The following is a 27497-nucleotide window of genomic DNA, read 5'->3' on the forward strand; positions in this document are numbered from 1 at the left end:
GATGGGTTCCTACCACCTCTGCCAGAGACCAGCGGAAAACCAAGGAAATCAAAGACAGCTTTGTAAATCACACGGAACGGCATGGCTGCCCCCAGGCCCCCTCTTCCCTAGAAAGCTGCTTCTCCACTGCTCATATTTGCAGGGTCAGGCGTTTGGGCTCAAGGCATCAACATCACTTTAACCCAAATCTATCTGGAACGCTATTTGTTAAAGCAGGATGGCTTTTTAACAAATTAAATCAAAGTGATTTATGGTGTGAATCTGTGACCCCGGCAGGATCATCTACGCAAAGGCCAAAGGTCCAAAGCTGATAGACTGAAGCACACAGCCAGGGGATAACCTGCCACGCGAGGGTCTCCCCAGCAGATAACTGCAAAGACTAGACAAAAATACCAATATTCTGAAATAAAAATTCAATTAGGGGCCTGATGAAAGAAATAAAGTCCCATACAGGGTACAGCACAGCACCCAGAAGTTAACACAGCCGTGTAGCATACGGAGGGTATGAACTCCTGCAAAGCAGAGCCGAGCTTTGCAGCCCCCTGCTAGCCACGGCATCACGTGCCGTGACGAGTTAAAAGTATCCAATACAGTTTTCAGACTGAGCTTATAACATCCATCAGCGCGGTGGCTTTGAGGGAAAACACAGGGGAATCGCAAGGCTTTCAGTTCAACGGTGAGACCAGGTAACAGCAACCATTTAAAGAACCCCGGCAGAAATAAAGGCTGTGAGGACACTTGAAAACTGGTTCACTTGGAATCTATTCACCCTGAGCCAGGGCGTAGAACCGTGGACGTGCAAAAACTACAAATAGTGCAAGTGACCTGCCGGTAACACGCTCTATTTTTGGTATGCCAATTATTCGGGGGATCCAAACAGTAAAATTACTGGGAAATATTTGGTCCTGCTTGCAAGGGATTGTCAGGACAAGTCAGTTCAGCTCGGGTAGGTATTCTACAGCAAAAGGAACTGTGGCCAAGGCAGCTGTACGCAGGCTGAAGGGCTCCGTGCACTGGGCAGGTTGGTCTCTAGCTGAAAGGCCAGAACAGCCAGCCAAAATAAATGTGGCCTCTCTCTGCAAGCACTCTTCCTCAAATACCTTCCTTGGGAGCAATCTTTTATTTTAAGCAAAATACATAAACAAAAGAAAATAATGTCAGTGTTTTACTACTGTGCACATGAATAGAAAATACTCGTTCTAGTCACCACCAAAATAAATTATTGCACTGGTTTGAAGTGGTGGGAAACCTCAGTTTTCCCTTTATTCAGATGGAGAACATTCAGTAGTAAGACATTCCTCTGGAATAGTATGTATTTTCATGGATTCAGATAAAAGTTATCATCTATTTTTTCATATCAAGGCTACGTACATTAGGTTTAGTACGGTGGGAAACAGAAGAGCAGCCTGACGAGAATCTTAAATGATCATTTTTATGCAAGAGAGACAAACAATGCCATTTCCAATGGCTTTTTCAAGAGCCCCTTAAAACAACAGCTTTCCACAGACTTCTGAAAACAAAATAGCAGAAATTTGTGCACAGAACCTATTTTCGTACTTGAATTATGGTAGCCTCTTTCTGTAGGCCAGTACCTCTGCGCAGCGTTTTTCCAGAAGCAGTTTACAGCTGAATTATAAGACACAGAACCCGGCTAAGAAAACACTCTCCTGTCTCCCTTTTTCCTTTTTCTTTTCTTTTTTTTTTTTTTTTTTTTTTAACCGCAGAGCAAAGAAAAAGAAGTTTTGTTTAACAGACTGGAGCGATCTGAAAAATCAGAGCTCAGGTTGCGTACGTGTCAGCTTTTCCATTGCCGGTACTGTTTTCTTCAGCTATTCTGCCATTTATTTTTAAAAGGTCATTAAGTGAGATACGGAAGGTGAAGTGCAACGTTACAGATTTATAACCTGCCTGAGCACTTGTTAGACAAAGGGTCAGTGCTGCCTTGAACACAAAAGCCTGGGTACAGCAGGCGTCTGCTTTCTACCCTGAAACATCAACGCCCAGCAGTTAAAGGGAGCAAAACCAAACCCAGCTGAGAGAGAAATGTATTAGGAGGGGATATTCACATCTGTGTTCTCTCCCTTACCTTCCTTTAACCGCCCCTTTGTATTTTGTATTTATTTATTTGAACTCTACCGTTCTTCACACTCAACCTGTCTTCTGCTGTATTAGACTGCCTGCTACTTACACGAAAGGGAAGGCAACTTGAAAATAGAGCTAGCCTGTTTGTCTCCGCTCAATTAAATAGGCTAAACAACAGCCCGAGCTCCTTATCCCTACAGATTTTGTGCTAAAAGCTAGTAATTTTTCAGGTCACTCTTAGTTCTTACTGCTTTAAACTGCTGCTACTTTGCCTTGTGCCTCCTTAAGGAGCCAAATCTCTGGATTACGCTAAAAGTAAAATTTATTGAGTCACTATTTGAAAACCTCCTATAGTCTGAACAAATCTCTGGATTACGCTAAAAGTAAAATTTAATTACTTGAGTCACTATTTGAAAACCTCCTATAGTCTGAAGGCAATTGTACTCTAGCTTATATTTCATTCATATTCATTTCAAGAAATATATAGAGGGAAAGGTAAGAAGTTTAAACACCCAGTGTGACATCTTTGTTCACATCTCATGGTCAAATCGGTCCTCTGATATGCTGCCAACTCTTCATCAAAAACCTTCCACTAAAATTCTCTTTGTTACAAGTTAAATACTGGGGCTGCCTATGCTCAAAGAGGCTGTGGGCCCAAAAATTTATTCCCTTGCGTCTGTCTTTTAAACAGGAACATTTTTATAATCAAACCAAAGATAAAAAGGCAAGACCACATGGCAAGCAAACATTTACAATTCACTTGCTCATGAGCAAGGTCATAAACATGAGCGTGCGCTAATTGCTGATGTGCATCATCTGGGTCTTCCTGTGCAGAATGCTTTCCTGCCCCTTGAAGAAGCACGCTGATACAATGTGAATGGCTTTGATTAAAAAGTCTTCGAAGGGGTTTTATTCCACCTCAAAAGGAAAACATCATCTAACAAAAATTGATCTTTGTGTTCTGTTTGTTGGTGGAGCACAAAAGAAAACCTCCAGCGTCTCAATGCAGCACTGAGCCATGATTTAAATCGCTGCACGAACATCTGAACATCAGAGCTTAAAAGTTCAGCCAGTTCTACCCTTGTGGGTTTGGAAATGAGTTCAAATCACAGGAGATTTCAGGCTGGAAGAGCCCTCGGGGGTCTCTGGTCCAGCCTCCAGGGTCGGTCAGAGCAGGCAGCAGAGGGTTTTATCCAGGTGGTTCTTGGAAACCTCCAGGGACAGAAATTCACGGTTGCTGTCCCACTGCTGCACTGCCCCCTTTAAGTTTCCCCTTGTATCAGGTCAGAACCACTCTCCCTTAAATTTTGGCCTGTTGCCTCCATCCTCCTGCCTTGCAGCGCCAAAGGGGCTGGTGGCATCTCTGCAATTACCTCCTTGTCCGCCTGGAACCGGCGGGGGCTTGGGGAAGCAGACCCCGTACTCCAGATGTGGCCTGACCAGCGCCGAGCAGAGGGGCAATCACTTCCCTCAATCTGCTGGCTCAGCTCCTGCTAACAAGGCTCCGGGTGCTCCTCGCCTTCCTCACCGGCAGCAAACTCTCCTGGCTCCCGCCAAGCTTGCCGTCCTCATCTTTAGTTTATTTTGAGGCCACGCTGCATCGGTTATGTTCATCCAATCCCCATTGCTGAGCTCTTCCTCCTTACTCTTCCTCCCTACCTCGGGCGAGCCTTCATGCACAACTCCCGTGCACTTTGTTCTCCCCATGGTCCACTCCTGCGTGGCGCTGGCACCGAGCGCGGCACAGGGGGCGATTGTCAAAATGTCAATGGAGCACTTTGGAGGAGGGATCTGCCTAACAATGCAAGGGCCAGGTCTCTGTAATCACATTGTTCCTTGCATTGTCTCCTTACTCCAAACATCGTAGTACAAACATCATTTGTAAGGCTTTCTTAATTTGCCACTGGTGGTGTTGGATCCTGTTTCTGGCTCTGAAGCAGCAGCTTTCCTTTGTTGTTTTCCAGTTCTTGGGAGGCCAAGGTTTATTTATAACGCATATAAATATTTTCTCCATCAAAATGCTGCACGAAGTGAAGGGACAGTTTTTAATCTGCAAACCATCTTGGCCATTGTATGCTAAACATAAAGAGGTTGAGATGAATACTGTGCTTTCTGTATCACATTTCAGCAAATTTTAAACAAGATTGGCCATGTACCCAGAGCTACCGAAATACCCGGCCAAAGCTCTCTCTGATGTTCAGACTGAGTTAAGCCTGTTGCCTCAAACTATTTCTTTTACTCCAAACATAGCCAGCACATAACCCACCCCCTTCCCAATTTATTTGTCAGTTTAGTTCCTCAGTTTGACCCAAACCCCCTCAAACGGATGATGTAAAGACAAAACAAGTTGCAAGACAATTTGAGGAAATAAAAAGCTATAGAAGTCAGTAAGAAGGTGATATGTGTTTGCAGACAAGATCTGGAAGTCTAGACTAGAGATGACCTGGCTGTTACAGAATACTGATAAACCAAAGTAAAAAGAAGGTATTTCAGAAAAGAAAATACCTTCATTTAATGTTTTTTTTTACATTTTTTTTTAAAACAACTGTATCTGCAAGTATTACGGCATGCCCAAATCCAGTGACGACACTGCTTTGAGCAGAAGGCTGGACTGGATCACCTCTTTAAGTTCCTTCCAACCTGAATTATTTTAGGATTCAATAGTTCCATGTAAAATGATACATCATGCTACGATTTAATTTGTCCTGAGTCTGTGCTACACCCCGTGGAAAAGGCAGAGGCTATAAAACAACCCCGACCCCTTCAGTCTGAGTAACAGGGAAATGGATCTGCTTTTTTTCATGAGAGAAGATGAGCTCTGCCTTGGTAAGGCCCCCCAGAGCTCCCCGCGCTTCCCACTTGCTGGAAAAGGGAGAAGCACCTTATTTTAGCACGGTGCACAGAATGGAGGAACAACCTACTGAGAAATACACTATGCCCAAAATCCAGAAAGCACAGTCCCCATACGCAAGAGCTCTATGAGTTAACTCATCTGCACTTTGCACCCAATAAAAATCTAATGCTGAAAAAAATGTCAGCAGTGCTTAAGATAAATAATACTGCTCAACAGAGTACAAGGAGTCCTACATTTTCAGAGATCAAACACTTCAACAAAGGCTGTGAAGCATCTGCTGCTATTTTTTTTTTATTATTATTTATTTTTTTTTTGCAGGGGATGGAACTACACGAACTCTGATAAACGAAAGCAGCAGCATGTGACCCACCTGAGGACATCTGTTTTGCTCTGCAGTCATGGTTTTTAAATACAGTGTGAAAAGTTAAAAGGTGAGGTTCAGTAAATCAGGTAACATGGGACGGGAGATTCAGCTCTGTTTTTACAATTTCATATTGACAAGAGACAGGAATGGCTGGAACCAGCGCCGGGGTGATGGTTTGTATCTACAAAGACGAAGGAGAACATCAGAATCTGGGAGCTGTTAAGAACGGCCGTTAGGTATCACACACGGCGCTACCAGCTGGAAAAAACACACGCCGTTCCTTGAAACCGTGTGATCCCTTTGCCTGGCCCCAAAAGCTGGCAGGAAAGTAAGTAATGACTGTGATGGAAGCCAACGCAGTGATAATCAGGCTGGAAACACACAGTAGGATGGCAGCTTCAAATCCACCCAGAGGAACCGTTTAACTGTTCGAGATCTGTCTGGAATAATCCTAAATACAAATGAAAGCTGTATTGTGCCATTATTTTTCCACGTTTGTTTTCCACTCTTAACAATTAACAGAGAGAGCCTGCTGGGTGTGCTTTTGTACAAATGCATGTTCTTTTCATACTTGTTCATCTTTTTTTTAAGTCTTAAAATGAGCACCCATACGCACTTCTGTTGTCTCTGGGCTTCTCCCAGACTTGAATAAACACAGGAAAGCAGCTTGGGTTGGGTTTATCCCCGATGCCTGTTTCAGGGGCATCACCGCCAGGCAAGATGCAAATGCTGCCAGCAACCAATCGCATTAAAGCACAACAATTAACTACAGTTTAACAAATGAATAGAAATTTTCCTTGAATATTTGATTTAGTAGAAATTTTCAGTCTTGAAGTCACTTTTCACGAAATCTAAATAAAAGACGAAACTTGATTTCCCAGTACCTTTCAACTACGCCTTGAGGTGAACAATTACACCAGCCTATGACGTGGCCTGCGGACACCCCAATGCCCGGCTCTGTTACTTTTCCTCAGAGCCCACCGCTTTTGTTTGCCCAGACAAATGGACTGAATTACAAAAACTAGGAAAACTGATAAAGTCTGTCTCAACGATAAACATTATTTAATCCCCAAACCCCAAGAAGCTCGAGTTTGTGTGTCTACATGATAAAAAAGCCGGGATTTCACCCATCTGGTTTAGTTTCTTTGTGAGCTACTGAGACTCGTGAAGCGAGCAACCATCAGCGAGAGCAGTGTTTCTAGATTCCACAAATGCGCTCAGAAAATTTTGATTTCATTAAATCCAGAAGCATCCTTAATACATTTTCCAGTTTGTGGCTGATTTTGCTAAAGGGACCTTATCAAACATTGCTTTTAATTTTCACAAACAGGAAATCTTTTACACGCAAACAAGGAAGTCGGAGGCTTGTCCCAAACAAAAGGCACAATCTTCCAAGCTTCTGTCAGGTTTTTATTTTCCTGAAACGATAAATCAAGCAAGCATGGATGACTGTATTTTACTAACTTCTTACTTCAATCTACTGGACCTAAGGGAAAAAGAGTAACAAAAGCTGCAATTAATACATACGCTGATCCTACGGGCCCTCGGCCAGCCGGGGCGGCTCTGTCCGCAGTCCGTGCGCTTTCTCAGGACACTGAATGGGCCCTGATCTGTAGATAACGGATAAATCTACGACATCGAGAAAAGCAGCGACACGATCTCCTGTGCCAGCCACAGGGAGTGCTGGGAACAGAAGGATGCAGGGAACAGAAGGAGACACTCCGGCCATAACCAGGAACTCCAGAACCAATGCAAACAATAGGATAAAGATGAAAAAATACTTTCAGGGTTGGGCTTTTAAGATTTATGGGGAAACAATGGTGGTCAACTCATTTTACTAGCCAGGCATTGGCAGGAGTTGGTGCATCTGTGCTTCCCATCACCCTGCGGGAAATAGGAGGGTTTTTTGCATAGGAAGGTACTTTCCCTGCTGCATCCTTCCCCCTCCCAGGAGAAAGACCAACAGCCTCTGAGTTGATGGACTTTACTCCAGGTTTAAAGGAAGGCTACACAACTACCTTCAAGGGTAGGCCATGTATTTTTAGCCCTTCAGACACACGTGCAGGTATGTTGGCAAAATTCCAGCACAGCTCATTTCACAATTGCTCCCGTCTGACAAAATTACTAATTTCAAGACAGTCCTCACCTGAGACTTGCGTGGTTTTGATCGTGGAAGTAAAAGGCACTCAGCAGGAGAAAAAGGCTGCAGTTCGTTGGCAGTGATATGATCCCTTCATCTATTTAATGGCCTTTGGTACGCTGCTGAATTGATTCCAGCTTTACTACCAAAACCAGAGTATCTTTGGTAATTAGAATTTTTGATTATTTTTTTAAACTGTACTTTCAATACCTAAAGTCTTTCACATGGCAAATTCACGATAGGAGCAACTATAGATCATATTCCTTGATTCAAATTAAATATTCAATATTGAAAATGCAGAAATGACTCAAATGACACTGGAATTACCACACTTGTGAAGAACGACCACCGTGAATGCTCTGAAAATGTATCACTCGGCAGTAAAGATGACTGCATTGAGCAAGAGCCATCGCTTAATGCTGCACAAATGCTCCAGTTGCAATGGATAAACACAGCACGAGATGGCTTCACTTCCAGAGACATCAGCTTCTCTGGCATCATCCTTGGTGACACTCATGCATGCTTATCCTTGGTTAAATATCCATTTAGCATCTTCAAGGGCCATAAAATAAGAACAATAGATCATTTCCAGCTAAACACAACCACGCTGGTTTTGGAAACATTCAAAAAACACAACCCCGAGCAGTACCTGACTCCTGAACGACCAGCTTGCTGCGGGCTTTGGTCCAGTTGCCAATAAACCAGATTTATTTCCTTTTTGGCAAAAAAAAAAAAAAAAAAGCGCCATTATAATTATAATCTCATACAATCAGTGGCTCAACACCCAATACAATCAAGAAGAAAATACATAAGCAAGCACTCATAGATGCAGAAGCAGCAGCAGGAACACAGGAGTACACCCAGGCTGTACATGAAGTACCTTCAGGTCCTTGTTTCAAAGGCAGTGCTTCTTCCAAGAGCAAAACCTTCATGTACAGAAGGGATCACCTCACTTACTGCTGTAATGGGTTGTTTTCCAAGAATAAACGCCATTACTATTAACAGCAGTACTGAACAAGGGATTCAAGTGAGAAAATACCAAACTTACCTTCTGTAAACAACAGAAGAGTTCCAGATGAAAATACAGCTCAGCTACAGCCTGCTTATCAGTTATTGGGGTTACAGTTTCCTTTCTTTTCAGAAATTCCATGAACAAACAACTGGATTCACCTTCTGAAGTTTTATTTTACTTCTGAAAGTGCACATATCCAAAGCAATAGCATGATCTGTCTTGACCTCTTACTCCCACTTCTCTCAGAGCTGGTACTGCTCCAGCGGCTGAGTGAGAGATTTTCACCTTTGACTTTCCAGTTTGTTAGCCTTACGTCTTGCATCAACTAAAACCTAGCAGCAGGATACACCTAAAATACACTGGGCATGCATTAAAATAGTATCAACAAACATGTGCATCATGAATGGAAAAGATTCTAGAAGAAACCTCCTATTCAAATCAGAGTAAAAAGCCCAAATGTTTTCTCAAATGGAGTATTCTCTCTTCCTTTCCTTTTTAAATCTCGGCGTTGAGATCGGACACAAGCAGGGGCTGCTTCCTCTGGCAGTAAACAGATCAAATGAACCCGATCTCCAGTAGAATTTACCTGGCTGAACTCAGTTTGTATCCTGTGCAAGATCTTCCCCAGGGACTTTCTGCCATTAGCATTAGCCTCAGAGTTATTTGGATTCATGATGAAGTGTATCTTCCTAAAAAGCCATTCTTAGTCTCTGATTACATAAAGCCCCATCTTATTTCTGCAGGTAGTACCAGGAAGCGGCCTTCAGGATGGCATGCAAGTTTTTTCCCTCCTTAAAGCAAAGAAACCTAGGGGCACCTTTGCCACAACCTGTAAACAAAAACAAAATGTAAGCGAACACATCAGCCCCTGTGCTGACCACAGCCACAACTCAGGGAACTGTTACGTAGGCTGAGGCGTACTTTCACCATTTAGATGGAGCAGATGACCTCCTTTTTTCCAGCCCAAGTTATTCTGTGATTTTACAGACTTAACAGGTTACAAAACAATATCAGAGGAAACGATGACCGCCTGCGCTACAGCACGTGACTCTTCCTTTAGCTACAAGGGAAGAATTTCCTTTGCTGGCGAATGCAGCAGTTTCATTCTCCACCTATGCCAACTGCCATCTGGAGAAGACCAGGCGTCTCCACTGAAGCTGTGCAGACCTTCGCCTATTACTATGAACTATATTGATTTTTTTATCTTGCATCTTTCCTTCTGCTCCTGTCTTTTGCATGAATCGTATGTTGAGAGCGCTGCTTCTGTCTGACGGCAACCGATACTCTGCTTGACCAAAGATGCCTACTGATCAATTACAAAAGAACAATTAAACAAATGCTTACACACAGAATTACCATTTACTTCAGATTCTACTGTAACACAAAAAATTCTAACTTCAGAAATTGTTCCTCCTGGTGAGGCAAACCCCTGCACTGATAAGCAACACTCAGGTGATTCCCACCGCAGCTCAGCTTTGTTTTCTCCTTTTAAAAGGTTAAAAATCAGCTTTTTCATGAGCGTGCATTATGAAACGCCAATTCAGGCTCCTGCTCGCGGAGCGGATGAGGCGGGCAGCGCTGCCGCCGCGTGGCTGTCAGCTGCACCGCCCCAGATCCAGCTGAAAGCAAAAATTCAGCACACACTATTAAAAGATTTGTCTTGCAACTTCCTATCAAACCTTCCAATGACGGAATCGTTCCACGATTTTCTTATAATCCCATTATTTCTGGGACATTTTGAAGCAAAGCCTTTTTTTAACCTGCTTTTCTGTTAAACTCCAAAGGAACCTTATTTTACCACAGCATGAGAACCTGGAATAAAATTACAGCAGCTCAAATTTTAATTGTCCAAGTACACATACAGAAATTAAGCAATTCAGTATTTCAAAAGACATTTAATGTTCTTCCCACTTTAATAAGCTGCAGAAGGATTCTCAGGGGTAGGATCCCATGTGCAGCCACTGTGCTTCTAAGTCATCACTGATCTCACTTCACATCTACCAAATTCCACACGGAAACATGTGAGAACCGCTCAGTTAACGTGGTTCAGTGCGCTACTTCTTCAGACTAATTTGTAAGAAGGGAAAGTGTCGCTCGCTCTCATGTACGCAGGCACACATCTTAAATAGGATTACATGGACTAATTCTAAAAAACTGGACAGAATGTTCTTAAAAGGAAAACTAAAATAACTTCAAAACAAGAGCTGAAATATCTTGGTACTTAGAACTAAGTGCTACGCTGCACAAACTGCAGAGAACTGCTGTACGCTTACTCACACGTTCCAATCTTTTTGACTGACAAATCCATTCAAACTTAATGAAAACAGGACAGAAACTTCAAAGCAGGAAAACAGCTATTAAAAATTATCTGACAAGAAGTGACACTTCATCTGCATCCACAGTATTTAATTTGCTTGAATAATATAGTTACAGATAAACAGGTTCACTCCATATACAATTACCGATACCTTTTTTTTTAATACAGCTCACATTCCAGTACATCAACACTATTTTATTTACAAGGTATTTATGTACATTAACATCTTTCTAAAGTCAGTGCATTGTCAATAAGTTTTATACAATAATTTACAAAGTGAATGTAGTTAATAGTTAACTTAATAAATTTACTACTAATTCATGAATTAATTTAATTTAAAAAATTAATTACAACCAATGTAACAAACACAGAAGATCAAATAACATTAGTAGATTGTGCTACCTGCTTAAATAAAACATTTTAAAGTAAATCAGTTGAAAATCTGTCACTTTTCATGGAGTTTGCGTAGGGAGGAGTAGACAAATGGGTATTGAAAAAGCTTCTAACCTAGAAATTCACAACTCATGTTTGCTTTTCTTCAGTCTCAATGTTTAGACCACTTTAAAGATAAAAGACCACATAGGTAGGGAGCAACACTACAAGTAAGACAATACTTATTTTGGAACCGATCTGCTGTCCTCTTAGAGGCACGACCTCCAACAAAGGCAGGGCGGGTTTTGCCTGAGTAAAGACAGCAAGATCAGCCGATGTAATTTCTTAAATGGATAAAACTCAGATTTGTCTGGAAATTATAAACTTACTGGTAGATTTGGCATTCTCGCAAAACACCTCAAAATGAATCCAAACATTATTTCATAGATCAACCGTGTAAGTATCAATTTTGTTAGTGAAGATACAAAACCTAAAGAATTTGGAAGATGACACATGACAAAATTAGTAAGCTGCCTAGACTCAGCTGAAGAACAAAAGGCCGAAAGAGTGAAACTTTTATCTTCATTCAGATATGCAAACAATTTAACACTGAAAACGTTTAAAGAAATGCCTACTCAAAAAATAACCATCTTCTTTCCAGTCTCTGCTAAGACTCAGTCATGCTTCCCTTCATGCAATAAGCCTGTAATGACTTACAAGAGCATGTTGCAAGGGCACGGAAAGCAATTCTGGTTTAATTGCAAGTATATGCATAACCTGTTGCAAAAAAGAAAATTTGAAAAGGCAACGAAATTTTGAAAAAAAAAAAAAAAAAAAAAAAAAAAAGAAACTCCACTCAATTATGAAACCAATTTAAAAAACCATCCATGAATGCTACGATAGCTACCTGACAGCCACAGCTTCTTATTTGTTTGAAATACACAGTGGATAATTCACAGCCATTCACTCCAGAGCCCTTACAACAACAAAAACAAACTATGTTTTTGAATTTAATTATACAAATTTTTAAAAGTGCAAATTTAAAAGCAACACCTGTCATGAAACATAAGCTCAAGCATCTTTCCTTCCAAAAGCTGGGAACATTTTGTGCAATGTGCACATTTTAAGACACCATGCGTGTAATCACAACTACTCTCTTCGACCTGAAGTTTCTTCTCGAGGCATCTCAAAGTTTGAGATAGCACTCTTCAGGCAGAAAAGCCATTCCTGAAACATGTTGATCTGCACAGCCAACATGTGGAGAAAACACAATTATATAATAAACCATTCAAGCGTAGAAATTAATCTCTTCTCAAATTATGATTTGGTTGTGCTCCCAACATACAGAAAGAAAGCAACTGACACACACTAGTGGTGGCAAAACTGGAAACGTCTCCTACTCTTGATGTTCATTCCTTAAATTTGTGCACTTTTCATTCTCTTGCTTTCCCTGTTTTGCCAATAAAATGCAATAAAACTGCAGGAAAAAGGAGGTAGCAATATCATGTTGTCCAAAGACAACACTACAATTTTTTTTCCCCATTACCTTAAACCTAGAGAGAGCCATAGGGGTTTGTTAGAACAGTTGGTAAACTCTACACTACTTTGTTTAGCTCTTATTTGGACTATTTAATTTAGCTCTTATTTGGTCCTAGTCGGCTTTTCTCAAACCATTTTATTTAAAGGCCAATGGCAGTCTCAGCCTGATGTCTAACATCAGAAATGTTTAGAGCATGTAGTGAGATAACAGAACAAAACAATACTATCTTTATATTAACTGCTATTTAATTAGGGTTTTCTTTTTGTGCTTTCAGATCACAGGGTATAATAACTACACTTAGGTTATCTGTTTCAATAACATTTTTGCCAAATATAAATTTCAGGATGTTATCCCTCACATTCTCCAAACAGTCCATGGAAGATCACCCGCTTACTGTAAAACACAGTACTTCTTATAATCCGACTCAAAATCTTCATCCATGCTGCTCGTGTCTGCCATCTTCTTGCCATCTATCTTTGGCAGAAATTGTGCATAGTCTACCCCCTGCTGCTCGTAGAAAAGAATGTAGGCAGAGTCGGTGTCGATTTCATCGGGATGCAATTCCTGCAAAAGAGAAAAACGCGTTCTGAAAAACGCAACGGGACAAGTGCGCTACTGTCACCGAACTTAAAATACACGCAAGTGCCCTAGAAACAGTATTTTTAACTGGCTGTTTACAACAAGAAGAATCCCATTTTCTGTCTCCCATATTACAGTTATCAGGCTCCATTATTTACTTGAAAAGTATGACAAATTTTATAGGGATAAATGCAAATACTTAGAAATTTCAGAACCTAATTATTCAGGAATTGAATACAAAACTGCTAGCATCATGAAAAAATATTCTTGGACTTCCATTTTTAGTAATTATTCCATCTTTGTACAAAATAAGCATCTTTGCTTAGAAGCTGATGAACAGATGTTAAATTAAAAAAAAATCTCTGGTACAATTTCAGTTGACAATTTTAATATTTATCCAATGCAGCTATTTCAGATGCTTATGATTTCAAAGAACAGTTCTCACAAGACGTAAATTTTGTGGGCTCTAAGTAACCAAGACGAGAATTATTTGCTACAAAAATAAATGATTTACCTTGCAGCTACTGTCATTGTAGCAGTACCACTTGTTGTTCGGGTTTTTGGCATAAGTGACATAATGACCCCCTCCCATAATTCCTGAATGGCACTGAAGAAAACAAAGAAGAAAATAAATTCACAGAATAAATGATTCACAAATTCATGATCTTGACGTGAGTGACAATGGTTCATGACAATCTATACATCTGGAGCTGACTAAGCTTACATACTCAAGCAGAAGAAAACATTATGCAGAAATATACTTTTCAGTTGTACTCAGTTTTATGGCAAATTTATTTTGCTGACAATGGCTCTCCTTTGTTCTCCTTCTCAATAGATCCTTACTTTTTGTAACGAAAACAATAGAGTAAATGCATTTAGTCAAAACAATGCCACATAAAGATTGTTTACTTGCATAAAAAAGTCAACTTACCGAAATTGCATATAGATTGTAAATAGGGTTAACACAGACGTCTTCTCTTTGGTCATCTGTAATATCATCCTCACTGTGGTTATCAATTTGACCGTTGATACTGCCGTTACTGTATGCGTTCTGCTCACAGATGTATCCATTGGCTAGAGTCATCTCACTGTCCTGAGCAGTATATAGTTCACTCTGGCTACCGCCCAAAATCTGCCCTCTAGTAAGAGCATCACCTTGATCAGAAGTAAATCTCTGTTCCTGGTCAGTACCGTTCTCTTTACTTGCATCCAAATTTTCTTTGCTACTTGACAGTTTGTTTTTACCCAGTTGTGGTAGCCGCAGACGCCCTTTGCCTCTTCCTAAAGTCCTTGGGCTACTATTTGGGCTACTGTTTTTACTTGAAGGACAGCTGGTTCCACTTTTCCTCCCCAAAGATGGAGATGCTAAAACAGAAAATACGTGGACTACTAAGATAAGTAAGCACATAGTCTAGAATTTTTTAAGTGGTTTTTTTTTTTTAATAACCAAACATTCAAAACCACCGTTTCACTACAACTACTGAGTAGTATACAAAAGTAAAGCTATCTTTGCACATACACATACATACATCTCTGAACTGAAATTTAACTCTTTTATGCAGGAGCACATTCCTCACTCTTAATCCAGCCCACTTACACAACCAGACGGTGCCAATATCTGTTGTCACTGAGTAACTTCTTTTTTCTTTTCTTTTTTTTTTTCTAATGGTAAAGCTTCACTAAGCTTTCCAGGGCAAACAACAACAGAAACGCGTGTATTTCAAAATAAGTGTAGTGCTTTGGCCAAAGAAACATAAAAATTTTGTTCATAATCTAGTTCCCCCCTGCCCCCCAAAATATCAGTAACGACTGGAATTTTCCCTGATGATCACCTACCTTTGATATTATTCAAGACAGTAGTGTTAAGGGAGGATGGACTTCTGTTCAGCGTATCTCCTTCTCCTGGTGTGTAAGTGATCTGCAGATCTATTTTTCTAGACTCCCCTTGGAGAGCCCGTGGTTCAGGAAAGCTGTCAACCTGGAGCGTTAGCTGTTTTCTTTGAAAATGACTTGGATCCCTTTGTACCAGAAAGGCACTTGGGTCAAAATTTTCTCTGGGAAATTTAACAATTTTCTGAGATTTTATCCAGCGGCCATTTACGAACTGAAATCTTTTCAGGTGAATGATCTAAGGAGAAACATGTTAGAGAAAATTAAAGGAGGACAATTACAGCAGTAAGATGTAAGTGAGAAATTTCACTGTTTAAAAATAAGTTTTTGCCAAAGCATACACATTTTATCATATGCTCATAAAAACCAGTAACAATACTGTAGTGTGACAATTTGGACTTTGGGATCAAGTTGCTAAAATATGAAACTAATATTTTCATGAGGAAATGATGGAAAAGGTTGCTTCAATTCAGTCATCAGTACTCTGTGTTTTGAATAACCTACCCGATTTGGAAAGCAACCAATGCAGGTGTTACACAACTAGACAAAAGATCATGTTACTGGAAAGACTGCCTAAGCGTGAATTCTTTGTCAGAACAGATGACACTGAATGCAAACACCACCCTTTCCTGCAATGTGTCAGTTAAAAACATTCAGAAAAGGATTTGAGGTTTGTTTTATTTGCCTGCATTACAGAAATGCATGGAACAAACTGAGCCAATGCCCCTCCTGAGACTGTTGAACAAAAGCAAATCTTATTCAGAACAAGGAGACATACCTAGCAATTCAAATTTGTGATCAATGTACTTTGGTTTTGTTGCTGTAGAGGAAGATTACGCAAGAACATACCAAAATAGGGGGAAGTCTCCAGAGATCCAGTTTTTTGGTGGCCAAACAATGGGTCTTGCATTTGGAACAGTAGTACATCTCATCCTCCCCCAGTTCCTCCTCACTGGTGAAGGCTCTAAGACAACTATCCAGATTGATGGGCTCTGCTTGAGCTCGTCGGCTTTGTTCAACACTTTCATGTTCTTCTACAATCTAAAGTGAGATAAAACTGTATCTGACTTGGAAACACATACAAACTGCTCAGAGGAAGGCTCTATTCACAGCATCATACAGATAATATCATATAGTTATTTAGGATTAAAGGTAAAAATTAAGTTTTAGCAGAAACTTTATTTCAATTACGAAGAGGCAGACATACATATAACGCACTGTCCTTATTCTTGAGTTCTGCTTACAAAATTATCCATAAAGCACAAGTTTATATATTCAGCTCACAAGTTTGACGATATTCTACATTAACTCAGCTACAGGCTTACCTCTAGACATGTTTTGTTGACTCAGCGAGGAAATGGATTTACTCACATGCATAACTGAGTATGGCACTGGTGTGCTTAGAAAATGGATGAAATTAACTATTTTGTAATATATTCTGGAGGCTAGATCAAAAGCAGCTCACAACAGACAGAAAATACACTGCTGTGGTTTCTTAAAAGCTTCCCTTCCACATTATGGTCACGTAAGAGGTCTAACATGAAGACATTAATTTATCCAGAATATACTGTTCAATGATTACTGACTTTATTTTAACATTAAATGGACAAAAGAAGCATCAATTGGGGAAAAAAAAAAATAACTGATGAAATGGGTTGTGCTTCAGAGCTATTAACAAACAACAAAGGGTTTGCATTGAAATTTTACCCGTTCTTGCGACGTCTGGTAGCGCAGATGGAGTGCTGTTGGATCCCAGTCTACAGCAATGTAAGCATTCCCAACACAAGCTCTATCTTCTGTGCACTCAATTTTACAGCCGCGGCAAAATCTAAATCAAAAAGTTAGGTGTGGTAAGTAAACTGTCCAATTCTGCTTCTTATTCTGTAACATACGCACCCCCAAAATTTCAGGCCTTGCCTTCAGTGAGAAAGAGGTATTTTTATAAAACAGTAATCAGTGTCAGTTTGCTATTTTAGTACAAAACTTTAAGAGATGAGAAATTGAAGCAGTTGGGTGAGTACAACTATCTACCTGCACATAATGCTGACCAAGCCGACCCACAACACCAGAAAACCCAATGCTTTGTCTCCATAAATATTTTACAACATGAGACCTAATGTAGTTTATTTATCTAGCTGCAAGATAGTTTTTTTTTGAAATGAATACATGGTCTGAATACCTTCCAGCAGGGGTCTGAAATTTTCATTAGCATGTCTTTGTTTAGGGAAAATTTCTGGTGAATTTCTTCTTGTCCACTTTAGTTCTTACGCTTCAAATGGCACAGGAACTAGTGAGGGTAAATGATTTACACCTAAAAGTCTGGGTTTGTGTGAATGCCCTATATGTACACATATGTGCCTGCATACATACACACATGCACACAGAATATTTTACGGGGTTAAGAGGTTTTCGATAATCTCATGTCTGCCTCCTAATTTAAAGTTTCTGTGTCAGCAGAGCTTTCAGCTCTCCAAGTCATAAAAGCTATTCTACAGTGAAAGCCTGCCATATGAGGGTTTTGGTTAAATTAGATTCTAGATTCTTATACTTTGATATTACCTCTGAAGTCTGAAATGTATCAAAAACCCATTACCATAAATTAAATTTCTGCTGGAGTGATTCCCTTCCTTAAATCTAAAAGGGACAATTTACCTGTACCATGGACACCAAGCACAAGAATTTCCATCCTTCTGAACTACCCTTAGGGTGAATGGATACTGGTATCCCATGCTATCATCACTGAAACAGAAGAGAACACACATGAAACACGAGCACTCGTTCAGACTGCCAATTACCTTCCTTCACTATGCTTCCTACGTTTACTTTAAAACACACACACACACACACACACACTGTCATTTTGATAAGATTACGCTATTAAAACAAGACCGGCCTTTACATCGCCTACATTTGTCAGATATAATGAATTATCAATCACTGGATGAGAATGAACTAACCAATTTGTGTAAAGTCAACCTTTAAGTGCAGCTAGAGGGTATACTATATTTAACTGTATTAAAAAGGATTGGAAGTTACTTTTAATTATTGCCATTATTAAATTGCAGGACTCCAAAATGGCTTCTTACAAAAATAACCCACTAAGCGGAATCTGCAGGCAGAAAGCATCTGGAGTAAAAGCGCAAGACAATTGTTCCTAAAGTTGTTGACATTTAAAGCTTAATTATATGCTACAAAACCTATGTTCATTCAACAGAGGTATTATATGAGAGGTCAAAACTGATAAGGATGAAGAAGTAATTTAGTTTTACATCTTGTAAGCAAGTCTACGCCACTGTATTACATCATTCAAGCCAAAGACTGAGATGCCAAACTCACCAGTCTTGTGCATGATTACTAGCTTCCTGAGGGGGGAGAGGGCTAGCAAGCCTGGACACCTGAATCCACACTGCATCATACAGGTCTTTTTTCCGTGTATGAACTGTACAAGGAACAATTAGCGGCATTCCAAAGAGACTAGGACGATTCTTCTGAGATGAAAGAAAATATAACTCTGTCCGCATCTGCATATGTGAAATAAAAGAATGACTCAGATTTAAGTATGCATTAACTCACACTACTATAATTACTAGGATGCTGACCTTGTTACTTATTTCAGGCTTTGGCAATTAAAATAAACCATTAATTCTATTAAAAGTACTCCATTTCAGCACTTTTTTCCAATATCAAATACTGTAAATTTTGATCATTGACTTGAAACTGCCTGAAAACTTTTTCTATTTTGTGATGTTATGGCAACGTTATTTAAACACTAGACCACATCAACAAAAATCTGTTTCAAACATGTACAATATTTACTATTTCATATGATGCATATTTCTTACTTTTCCCACCTCATGGTAATATTGTAATGCAGACATACACCTAATGATGCTAATACTTGTCCCCAAATGACCTCTACGCTAGTCAAGCTTATGTCTGCTAGAGAAAGAAAACCTTTATGTCTAAAGGAGGCCCTACAGACTTGTACGCAACTTGTTCCAAGCAGCCCGACTAACCTTCATGCTACATCTCCCACTTATCAGGAAGATTTAACACACTGACTTAATGACACTGAGGTACAGCAAACGGCTACCACCTTGGGTAAGTTTTATACAATTAACCCTTCCCATTGATAAGATTTTTGACAATGACAAGCATGGATTCCTGGAATAGCTTCCATAAACAATTTTTACAGGTTTTTAAGCTGTGTAACTAGCAGCTTGTAACAGCTCAAAAGCATTATACCAATCACCTAAGAGATTCTGCAAAATTTGAATCAACATAATAGTGGTAACAGTGGTTAGTGACCTCTGCCTGAGAGAATAAAGCAAAAAAGCCTCATACAAGCACCCAGTAAAGAGGGAAGTTAAATGGCTGCCTGGCCCACATCCACCAGGCTCTAAACATCAGATTCTAAAGTCTGGACACAGCACACGCAGAACGTGTGGCTATTTGAGGTGTTCAGTCATCCGGCTTTGACATTTAGAGTTCTACTTAACTACAGATGCTTTTACAAAGAGCAGTTCATGCTAACAGAATGACCCAGGAATGTACTATTTATCTTTACTCTATTTCTGTATGAGAAATAAGGCTTTTCCACATAATGGGAAAGAAATGCATTTCTAGTAGCTCCTCTAATTAGATTTTTTCTGCTCAAAGAATCTGGAACATTTAATCAGGGAGTTAGCAAATGCCCAAGTACATCTCAGCATTAAAGAACTGGGAGGCATGCCAGTACTAAGGACAGAAAAATACACTAACATTAGACATTACGATTTAAATTTACAAGAGTTGTGTCTCTGTAGAACTTGGTGCTCACTTAAGAGGGAAAGGTATTCGTGCTCCCTCTTCTTAAGAAATAAAGATTAATTTATCACATGGACATTAAAAAAAATCCTCACTAACTTTCTCTCAAAGTTTTCTTATGCAAAAGATTTATAACAAATTCAAGATCTACTAACCATTTTTCTGTGGACTGCAATTATATACCCTGTACACGGACTATCAGAAAGCAAGGGCACATGACCGTTGAGAGTCCAGTTGGCAAGGTTACGCTCCGTTCCACATGGCACTACAGTATTTGGCATTCCATTTGGAATTAGGGTTGGTTTAGGAAGGTCCCCATTCATCATTATGTTGGGTGCTCCATTAGCTGATGGCCCGGTTGAGACATCTGTAGATGGACAATTAGATTCTCAATTATCTACAGTAACCAGAACTGAACACAACATTTTTATCCTTTCAGTTCTGTTCAGTGCATTTCATGAAATATCTTCTACTCTTCTTAAGACCAACATCTAACCTTTTATTTGCCTACAACTTTGCAAAATCAGAGCATGCAAAAGCAAAGAATAACAGAGGTGTTTACAACCCATATATGAAACCACAAACAATAAAACCAAAACCCAACACCATGCTTCCCATCTTTTACATGTCCTGTCTTAGAGCCATTCCACAAGTAATAAAATATTTTGCTTGTTTCTTGTGTCTAACTAAAGTAATTGTATAGTGATTTTCAGACTGCTATTCTGGGCATGATCCTAAAAAGGATCACAGACCGTCAGTAGATACTGAGAATGCTCACAGCTTCTTTGTGGATCACAACTCTTACTTATTTGTCTTTTCTTTAATCCTCACTGTTTACTTATTACTAAGAAGTCAGGTTTTCTCCTGAATTTCTCCAGTACCTAAGCGCTATGCATTTTAAATGAACAGGAAAATAAATAAGTTTTCTTTTACCTGTCTGCACAGGACTTGATGCTGATGTAGGGGATCCTGGAATTGGTATTTCAAATGCACACAAAAACCCGCTCACTGATAACCGGACTTTCTGGTTGTCTTGAGGAAAGTTCTTCAGTATAAAAGGGAAAGTTAGTCAGATGTGTATACTTCCACCTGTGACTCTGAACATGTTTTGTTCTTTTGAAAACAGTGTACCTATCAGCTCACCTCTCCCCTCCCACCTGCTTTCTTGCACCTTTCCAGAAGGAAAAAAGGAAGCCAACAAGCACACCCCTCTGCAGATCTCTGCAGGGAGACCTGAGAGAGTTATTAATGGCTCTCTAAACAGACTGAGAGCACCTAGTTTCAAGAAGTTTTAATCCTATTCAATGACAGCAGAAAATATTTTTTTATATATACATACATATACATACAGTATAGTATGTATACTCAGTTCTATATGGAATGTATACTTAGTTCTATATAGAACTAAGCCAGTCGTTACTTATGCCTTCAGTGTCTTGGCAGCAATTAAACTCATCACAGCACTCTAACTTGAGACTTATTACCTCAAGATGATTTTATCCTTTTTTTCCTAAAAATATCATTAGTAATCAATTCAATTAAACTTTTGCAAGCTTCTACATCACTATTAATTTTGTTTACAAGTGGTTTATTTTGGTTCAGTTTACTTGGATTTTAAATCCATTTTAAGCAAACAAAATTACCTTTCAAGAACGAAATAAAAGTTCATATAGAGATATAACTAAGCTGACTTTTTTATCACACTTTAAGTTAAATTAATTCACAGTTCTTGTAAGCAAAGCTTAATGTGAAAAAGAATGTAGTAAATTGATGTACACAAATAACAAACAAAGATACCAAAAGTATTTGCAGCAATGATTAATTTATTTTTCTTTTTACCTTTATATTGGAGCTATGCACTTCTGCAAGTAGAATCTGTTCTGGTTTTAGCCCACACAGTTCACTTAACTGTTTTTTCAAACCTGTATACTTTTCGTCCATGTTCAATCTCAGGCCATATCGAACAGGAGTAGTACCATCTAATTTAATTACTGTAAAAGGGAAAAGAAACACACTGGTCAGCAAACCAGGGAAGTTTTAATGAGAATAATACACTACAGCTAGTTACTTATTAGAAAGTATTTTTTTCCCCAACTTTAATATATATGACTGGGTTTTTTCTTATCAGCCAGTTTTCAAGGTCTGCAGACTAATGTCAGAAAACCCCTTGCTGCACTTTTTTATCATCTTTCCTTCAGCCTGTTTTCCAACAATCAGCTGTGCTAGCATAGCACAGTTCATGACCCATAAAGCATTTTCTGTTTGTACACTCCCCCCCAGCCTTTCTTTTTCACTCTGGGCAGATTTAGGACAACCTCCATAACACAGTGAACAGAAGAAAAGTTCTCAGAACCTCCAATTTACATGTGTCTGTATTAAGTCCTTTAGTCAAGACTGTAAATGGGCCACCTACACTCCATTTTTAAAGGCTTTATTTTAGTTTAACTGTATTCCAATGAAAATTCTTGTACTCTATTATATTAAAATGGTTACACTATTTTAAGATCAAGTGCAAACACAAACAAAATTTGGATGTTTTATAGTTGTTCTACATATACAATCTTTACTTTAGCAATGACAAATTTATAGGGAGTTAAACACTACTACTCACCTGTAATTTCTAGGTGCATGTAGCTATCCATTGGCAGAGGCAAGGATAAAAAATTAAAAGGGTCAAATCTAACACTTATATGTCCACAAGTTTTACATTTTACTTGTGACTTCAGCTGCCCATGAAATAAATCTACGACAATGGATCTGTTTCTTCTCAGATGGTTTTCCCAGGCCTAAAATGATGTAAAAAAAAAAAAAAAAACAAACCAAAAAAACCCAAAGTTAGAAACTGAAGACTATTTGCTTGAACTACAGGAAGGAGAATATGCTGCAAGAGCTCCAAAGTTTCATTGGCCTATGGAAGCCAAATTATTTCCATAGCAGTCATTCACCAATTTCTAATGAATAGGAAGTATTTCATTTCAACATGAATAGAGAAAAGTTATTTCAATTAACACAATGATCAAGGTATGACATGATTTAAAGTATTTCTGTGAAAGGACCATCAGGTATCTTGAAAAATTTTGATACTGCATAATTCTGAAGTGTTGTTCAAAATGATTGTTAAGTATCACCTTCATACCTTTATTACAACACTTAAAACTCATTTGCAGTTCAAAGGTAAAATTGATTCCTTAAATCACAGATCTAACAAGTTGCAAAAGATGGTACAGTCCTGAAAGAGTATTGCCACAGACAGTCTCAGCAACAACTTAGCAGCTAAGCACTATAAGGGAAAGAAACCCCAAACCCTGCAAACAAACAAATCCCAAACCCAAAAACTTTAACCCATACCTCTGCTGCTACTTCCCAGTCTGGTCGACCATCACTGTCTTTCAGTTCAACATATGGCTTATCATGAACTCTGTTCAAATCCTCATGAAGACCATCCAAAAGAAAAGCCAGAAGCTCCTGCGAGTCTTGCTGTTGAAAGCCATTAAACCTTGGAGCATATTTTGCTATTGTCCACTACAGAAAAAGCCAGAAAGTTATTTAACATCATGTAACAAACGTTGTAACAATAAATCAAAATATTGTAGACGAGACGCATGCTGTCAACAAGCACAAATTCAACTGCCAAGAGTGACAGGTAAGCCCCTGTGCTTTCAGAAGAAAAGACCATCTGTAGGCAAATGTACAATCTTTCATCCCTAACAAGGGCTATAAAAGCCACATCTTCTACCACAGCCTCTGATTCACATCAGGTAACTCCCTTGACCTTACAACCACTGACCCATGATTATATTCCACAGAGAGCTGCTCAAGTCCTGAGCACCAGGACTGACGCACCCTGGCCTCCTCCAGATGCGCATCTCGCCCCTGCACAGCCCTTTCCCAAACACCTCCCCTACATTCCTTACAGGCAGGAAAGCAAATTCTGTGGCCAGTCTGGAGTAACAAACGTGATGACAGACTGCCCAGGATACGGTCATTGGCTTCAGAGCCAACTTCTAACACTTGAAATGTATGTCCAAGTTTCCTTGCCCTTCTCTAGGGGAGATACTGATTTGAGCCCCAGAACCGTTACAATACAGGTAACATTAGGAAAAAGTGCGTTAAAAGATTTCTGCTATTCAAAGAAATTCTTGCTTTCCACCTTTAAATAACACACATACAGACTCACCCGCAGCTTTAACGGTGCTATATTCTTCTGAGTTCCACTCCACAACTCCTGAACCAAATCCCCATAGCACTTGGCCATGTGTCCTTTCATTCCTATTGGATTTGTCCTAGAAATCATAAAGTAATTAATACCATACTAGAATTTAAACAAAGCTCATGCATGGAGATAGCAAGGAAGAGCAAAGGCTTCTTGCTGAACTGTTTTAACTCGCCCAGAAACAAGAAGTTGTACTTTCGTGTATCTAATCTCGTATCTGCTGTATAGCTGATGGTTGGTAACACTGAACTTCAAAGGATTTAGTCATACTGTCTCCTTCTGAAAGCTGAAACTCAGTTTAAAGAAATGTTACAGCATCTAAAATGCCAATGGTCTCAAATAAAAATTACCTGTTCAGTTCATAAAGATGTCTTCCTGAGATGAAATACCGTGTTAGAGGTTGTGTATTACTGACACACTGGATACTGGAGTTCATGAAACATGTGTTACCCAGATTGCTTAATCCAGTAGCACCCTTTTCAGTAGGAACTGAGAAAAAGAAAATATAATTATACCAATTGTGCAGATGTGAAAAATTCAGAATGGCATATCAGTAAAGTTAAGAACATGACCTTTTCACAGTAACCAATTCAATTTAACCTGCTCCCAATTATGAGACTACAGCTAGCACAAATTCAACAGAGGACCAGCCTGTTCAAAATATCTGCTCTCTCAACTCAAGTGAACAGAAATCAAGGTATTTTGTTGGATCTGATCCACCAAGGACATCAATACAATCCACACAAGCTATTTTCAGGTAAACAATTATGGTACTGAAATTTCTGGATTAATTTGTTAAAATCTTAACCTTTCCATACCTTAAAAAAAATCCAAAGTAATAAACACAAAATCCAGAATTCACTATGTACCATTTGCTACTGCTGCATCTGAACATCTACAAATTTATCTATCTAAACATCCAATCCTTCCACATTTCCAGCACCTAAGTAAATAAAGCAGAAAGAACAAGCAAAACAGCACAGGCATAAAAGACCTCTTCCAATGTTAAGAGCACTTATATTAAAAAGAATTGTTTCAACATAATATAGCCTCTTGGATTTTTCTTCTCATCATAATTCAATTACTATGCTGAGACACTTACCTTTATGTCTGTCTATTTTACTGCTGTTTGCTATAAAAGACATCTCTTCTGGCCAGCTCATGTCTTTGTTTCGAACTAGAAAGAGATATGGTATAAGGATTTTTTAAAATTGTTTGTTACTTACTCCAGAGAGCTTATAGAGCTGAAGAGGTTTAATTACAATTTTCTAATATTTAATTGAGATTAGAAATTTGCTTATTTTTAGTTATTATTTTTGCTAGTTTTCATTTCAGTGTTTCCAACCATTATTGGAAATCATTCTAACACTGGCATCATTCCAGCCATGCCAGTAACATCTTTAGAAAGCAGCTCTGAGATTTCTTTCCTGTTGGTTAACAAATTCTACAGTACTTATTCTAATACTTAATCCCCCAGATTTGAACAAATCTGTTCACTTCATGAGCAATCACTAATATTTGTGGTTGTTACGAACCAACAAAAGATTCGAATGTGTTTCAAAACAGAGACCAATTACACGTGTTTCAGGATAAAGCGGGACAAAACAATGCAAGCTTTCCTAAACTAGCTTTATCACCACCTCCCCATAGGACCCCTCTATAAACCACTTCTTTCAGTGGCAGTGTTGACTTAAAGCTGGTTTGTTTATTGAACTACAGCCTCGGGGTTCTGTTTCACCTGATGCAGCAAGGTGCAGCCCCTTCTTCCCTCCCTCTGCCTATAAACTCCCATTTCTTCTCTTGTGTCTAGTGATTAATGCAGATAGGCAGTGAACTGCATCAGCCACTCTGTCAATTTTAAATTGATCAGATATGAGCTGAGCCAAGGGGCAAAAAAGGATGAGTCCCCCTAGCATACCAACCTGAGGTGTAATATAAAGCTACGCTAAGTGAAACTTGAGCAGAAACAACGCAAGACCCAGATTTCTACATAGGCTCTGTGATGTAAGGACAACTGTAGAGTGGATTGAATACGTACGCTTCTGTTTCTCACATTAAAAGATTAGACAGAAAGTCAGGTCAAACTAGCTGAAAACTCAGCTGATCTTTGACAAAGGCTTAATGTATTTGTGACTGATAGCGCTGCCTAGCGTAGTAGCGTGTGGCAGGAGGATGAGACGCGATGGATGTAAATTCAAACAAGAAAGGTTGAGACTGTTTATGGGGCCTTTTCACCACAACAACTTGGTCAGGCAGTCAGGTTTCCTCCAGATGTGAGAAAAAAAGCAGCTTGTAATGAAAATCTGAAAATGAAATTAACCTGACATGGACTGAAACATGCCACTTTCTTCACCTATTGCTTTGTGACTAAGAATGTGTTCATGTAAATAGCATAACCTGAACTCTTGTAAAATTTGTGAACGAAAAATCAGATAATGAAAAAGCCTCAGAAGCCTCACACTGCTTTGTCCAATCTCTGGTATTTCAGTTATTACTGTAGGGGCAGTGGATTATTTGAAGCTTGTGTATCTCTTCCTGTGTTTCTTTCAATACATACATATATAGAGACAGACATCTATTTACACATACTCTTCCTTTTCAAAACATTTCCAAAAATAAAATATTTGGGCAGTAGGCCTATATATTTGTGTAGTTTGGGCAACTACAGCAATGGGTACTACACACAACTTATTAAGCATATATATATACTCATATAGAACTATTTGGGTTTAGCGTGTAAACCAATTATAGGCCCTTTTTATACCTTCTATTACTAAATGCTGCTCATCTTGGATTTTAAGATACTCCAATCTGTGATCTTCATCATCCAGTAAAGTAAGATAATTCTGCAGGAGAAAAAAACACTTCATATAGTTATTACTTCTGGATTTAAAATTCTGAGGATATTTTAATCTTGAAGCAATGAAGTTAAAACAGTATTAACTTTTTCACAAAAATGAGAGCACCAGTTTCCTACCTATGTTAATTAAACAAAGTAATTCACTGATCTCCAGAAGCATCTAGTTCAATGCTTTAATTTTATGTGGTATTTCTTTAGAGTGAAAGAATTACATACACTTAATGATTTGGAGGAATACATTCTGCTTGTTCATTGTGATTTGTTCATGCACACATTTGAAAAAGATCCTGGACAGCTGTTGGCTTCTGAGCCAACAGAAGCCTACAGCATCATGTGTAACAAGGAAAGAACATATTTTTATTTCCACTTAAAACAGTTTCTATGAAACTTCGTATCAAGCCTTTTAACAGGTCAACCTACTGCCAATGTTTAAATACATCACAGCATAATTTAATGTTTATCAGGGTA

At 39.0% G+C, this 27497-nt stretch overlaps 1 protein-coding gene across 5 annotated transcripts in view; it reads right to left on the bottom strand.

The window, feature by feature from the left end:
- Positions 1 to 11961: 11961 nt before the first annotated feature.
- USP32 (ubiquitin specific peptidase 32) overlaps positions 11962 to 27497 on the bottom strand; it is a 79558-nt gene continuing 64022 nt past the window's right edge. For all 5 annotated transcript variants that reach the window (XM_035889554.1, XM_035889556.1, XM_035889555.1 and 2 more), the window contains 17 exons: positions 26934 to 27015; positions 25272 to 25346; positions 24520 to 24658; positions 24134 to 24239; positions 23305 to 23478; positions 22568 to 22742; positions 21796 to 21947; positions 20890 to 21001; positions 20112 to 20323; positions 18487 to 18671; positions 17803 to 17889; positions 16858 to 16978; positions 16000 to 16191; positions 15097 to 15388; positions 14192 to 14625; positions 13775 to 13867; positions 11962 to 13245 (listed from right to left, as the gene is read on the bottom strand). In XM_035889554.1, the coding sequence (XP_035745447.1) occupies positions 13072 to 13245; positions 13775 to 13867; positions 14192 to 14625; positions 15097 to 15388; positions 16000 to 16191; positions 16858 to 16978; positions 17803 to 17889; positions 18487 to 18671; positions 20112 to 20323; positions 20890 to 21001; positions 21796 to 21947; positions 22568 to 22742; positions 23305 to 23478; positions 24134 to 24239; positions 24520 to 24658; positions 25272 to 25346; positions 26934 to 27015 (2805 nt within the window). In that variant the 3' untranslated portion in view covers positions 11962 to 13071. The remainder of the gene's footprint in view (positions 13246 to 13774; positions 13868 to 14191; positions 14626 to 15096; positions 15389 to 15999; positions 16192 to 16857; positions 16979 to 17802; positions 17890 to 18486; positions 18672 to 20111; positions 20324 to 20889; positions 21002 to 21795; positions 21948 to 22567; positions 22743 to 23304; positions 23479 to 24133; positions 24240 to 24519; positions 24659 to 25271; positions 25347 to 26933; positions 27016 to 27497) is intronic.

This window comes from Egretta garzetta, unplaced genomic scaffold, assembly GCF_000687185.1.
Source record: "Egretta garzetta isolate BGI_Z169 unplaced genomic scaffold, ASM68718v1 scaffold112, whole genome shotgun sequence".
In the NCBI taxonomy this organism is placed as follows: domain Eukaryota; kingdom Metazoa; phylum Chordata; class Aves; order Pelecaniformes; family Ardeidae; genus Egretta; species Egretta garzetta.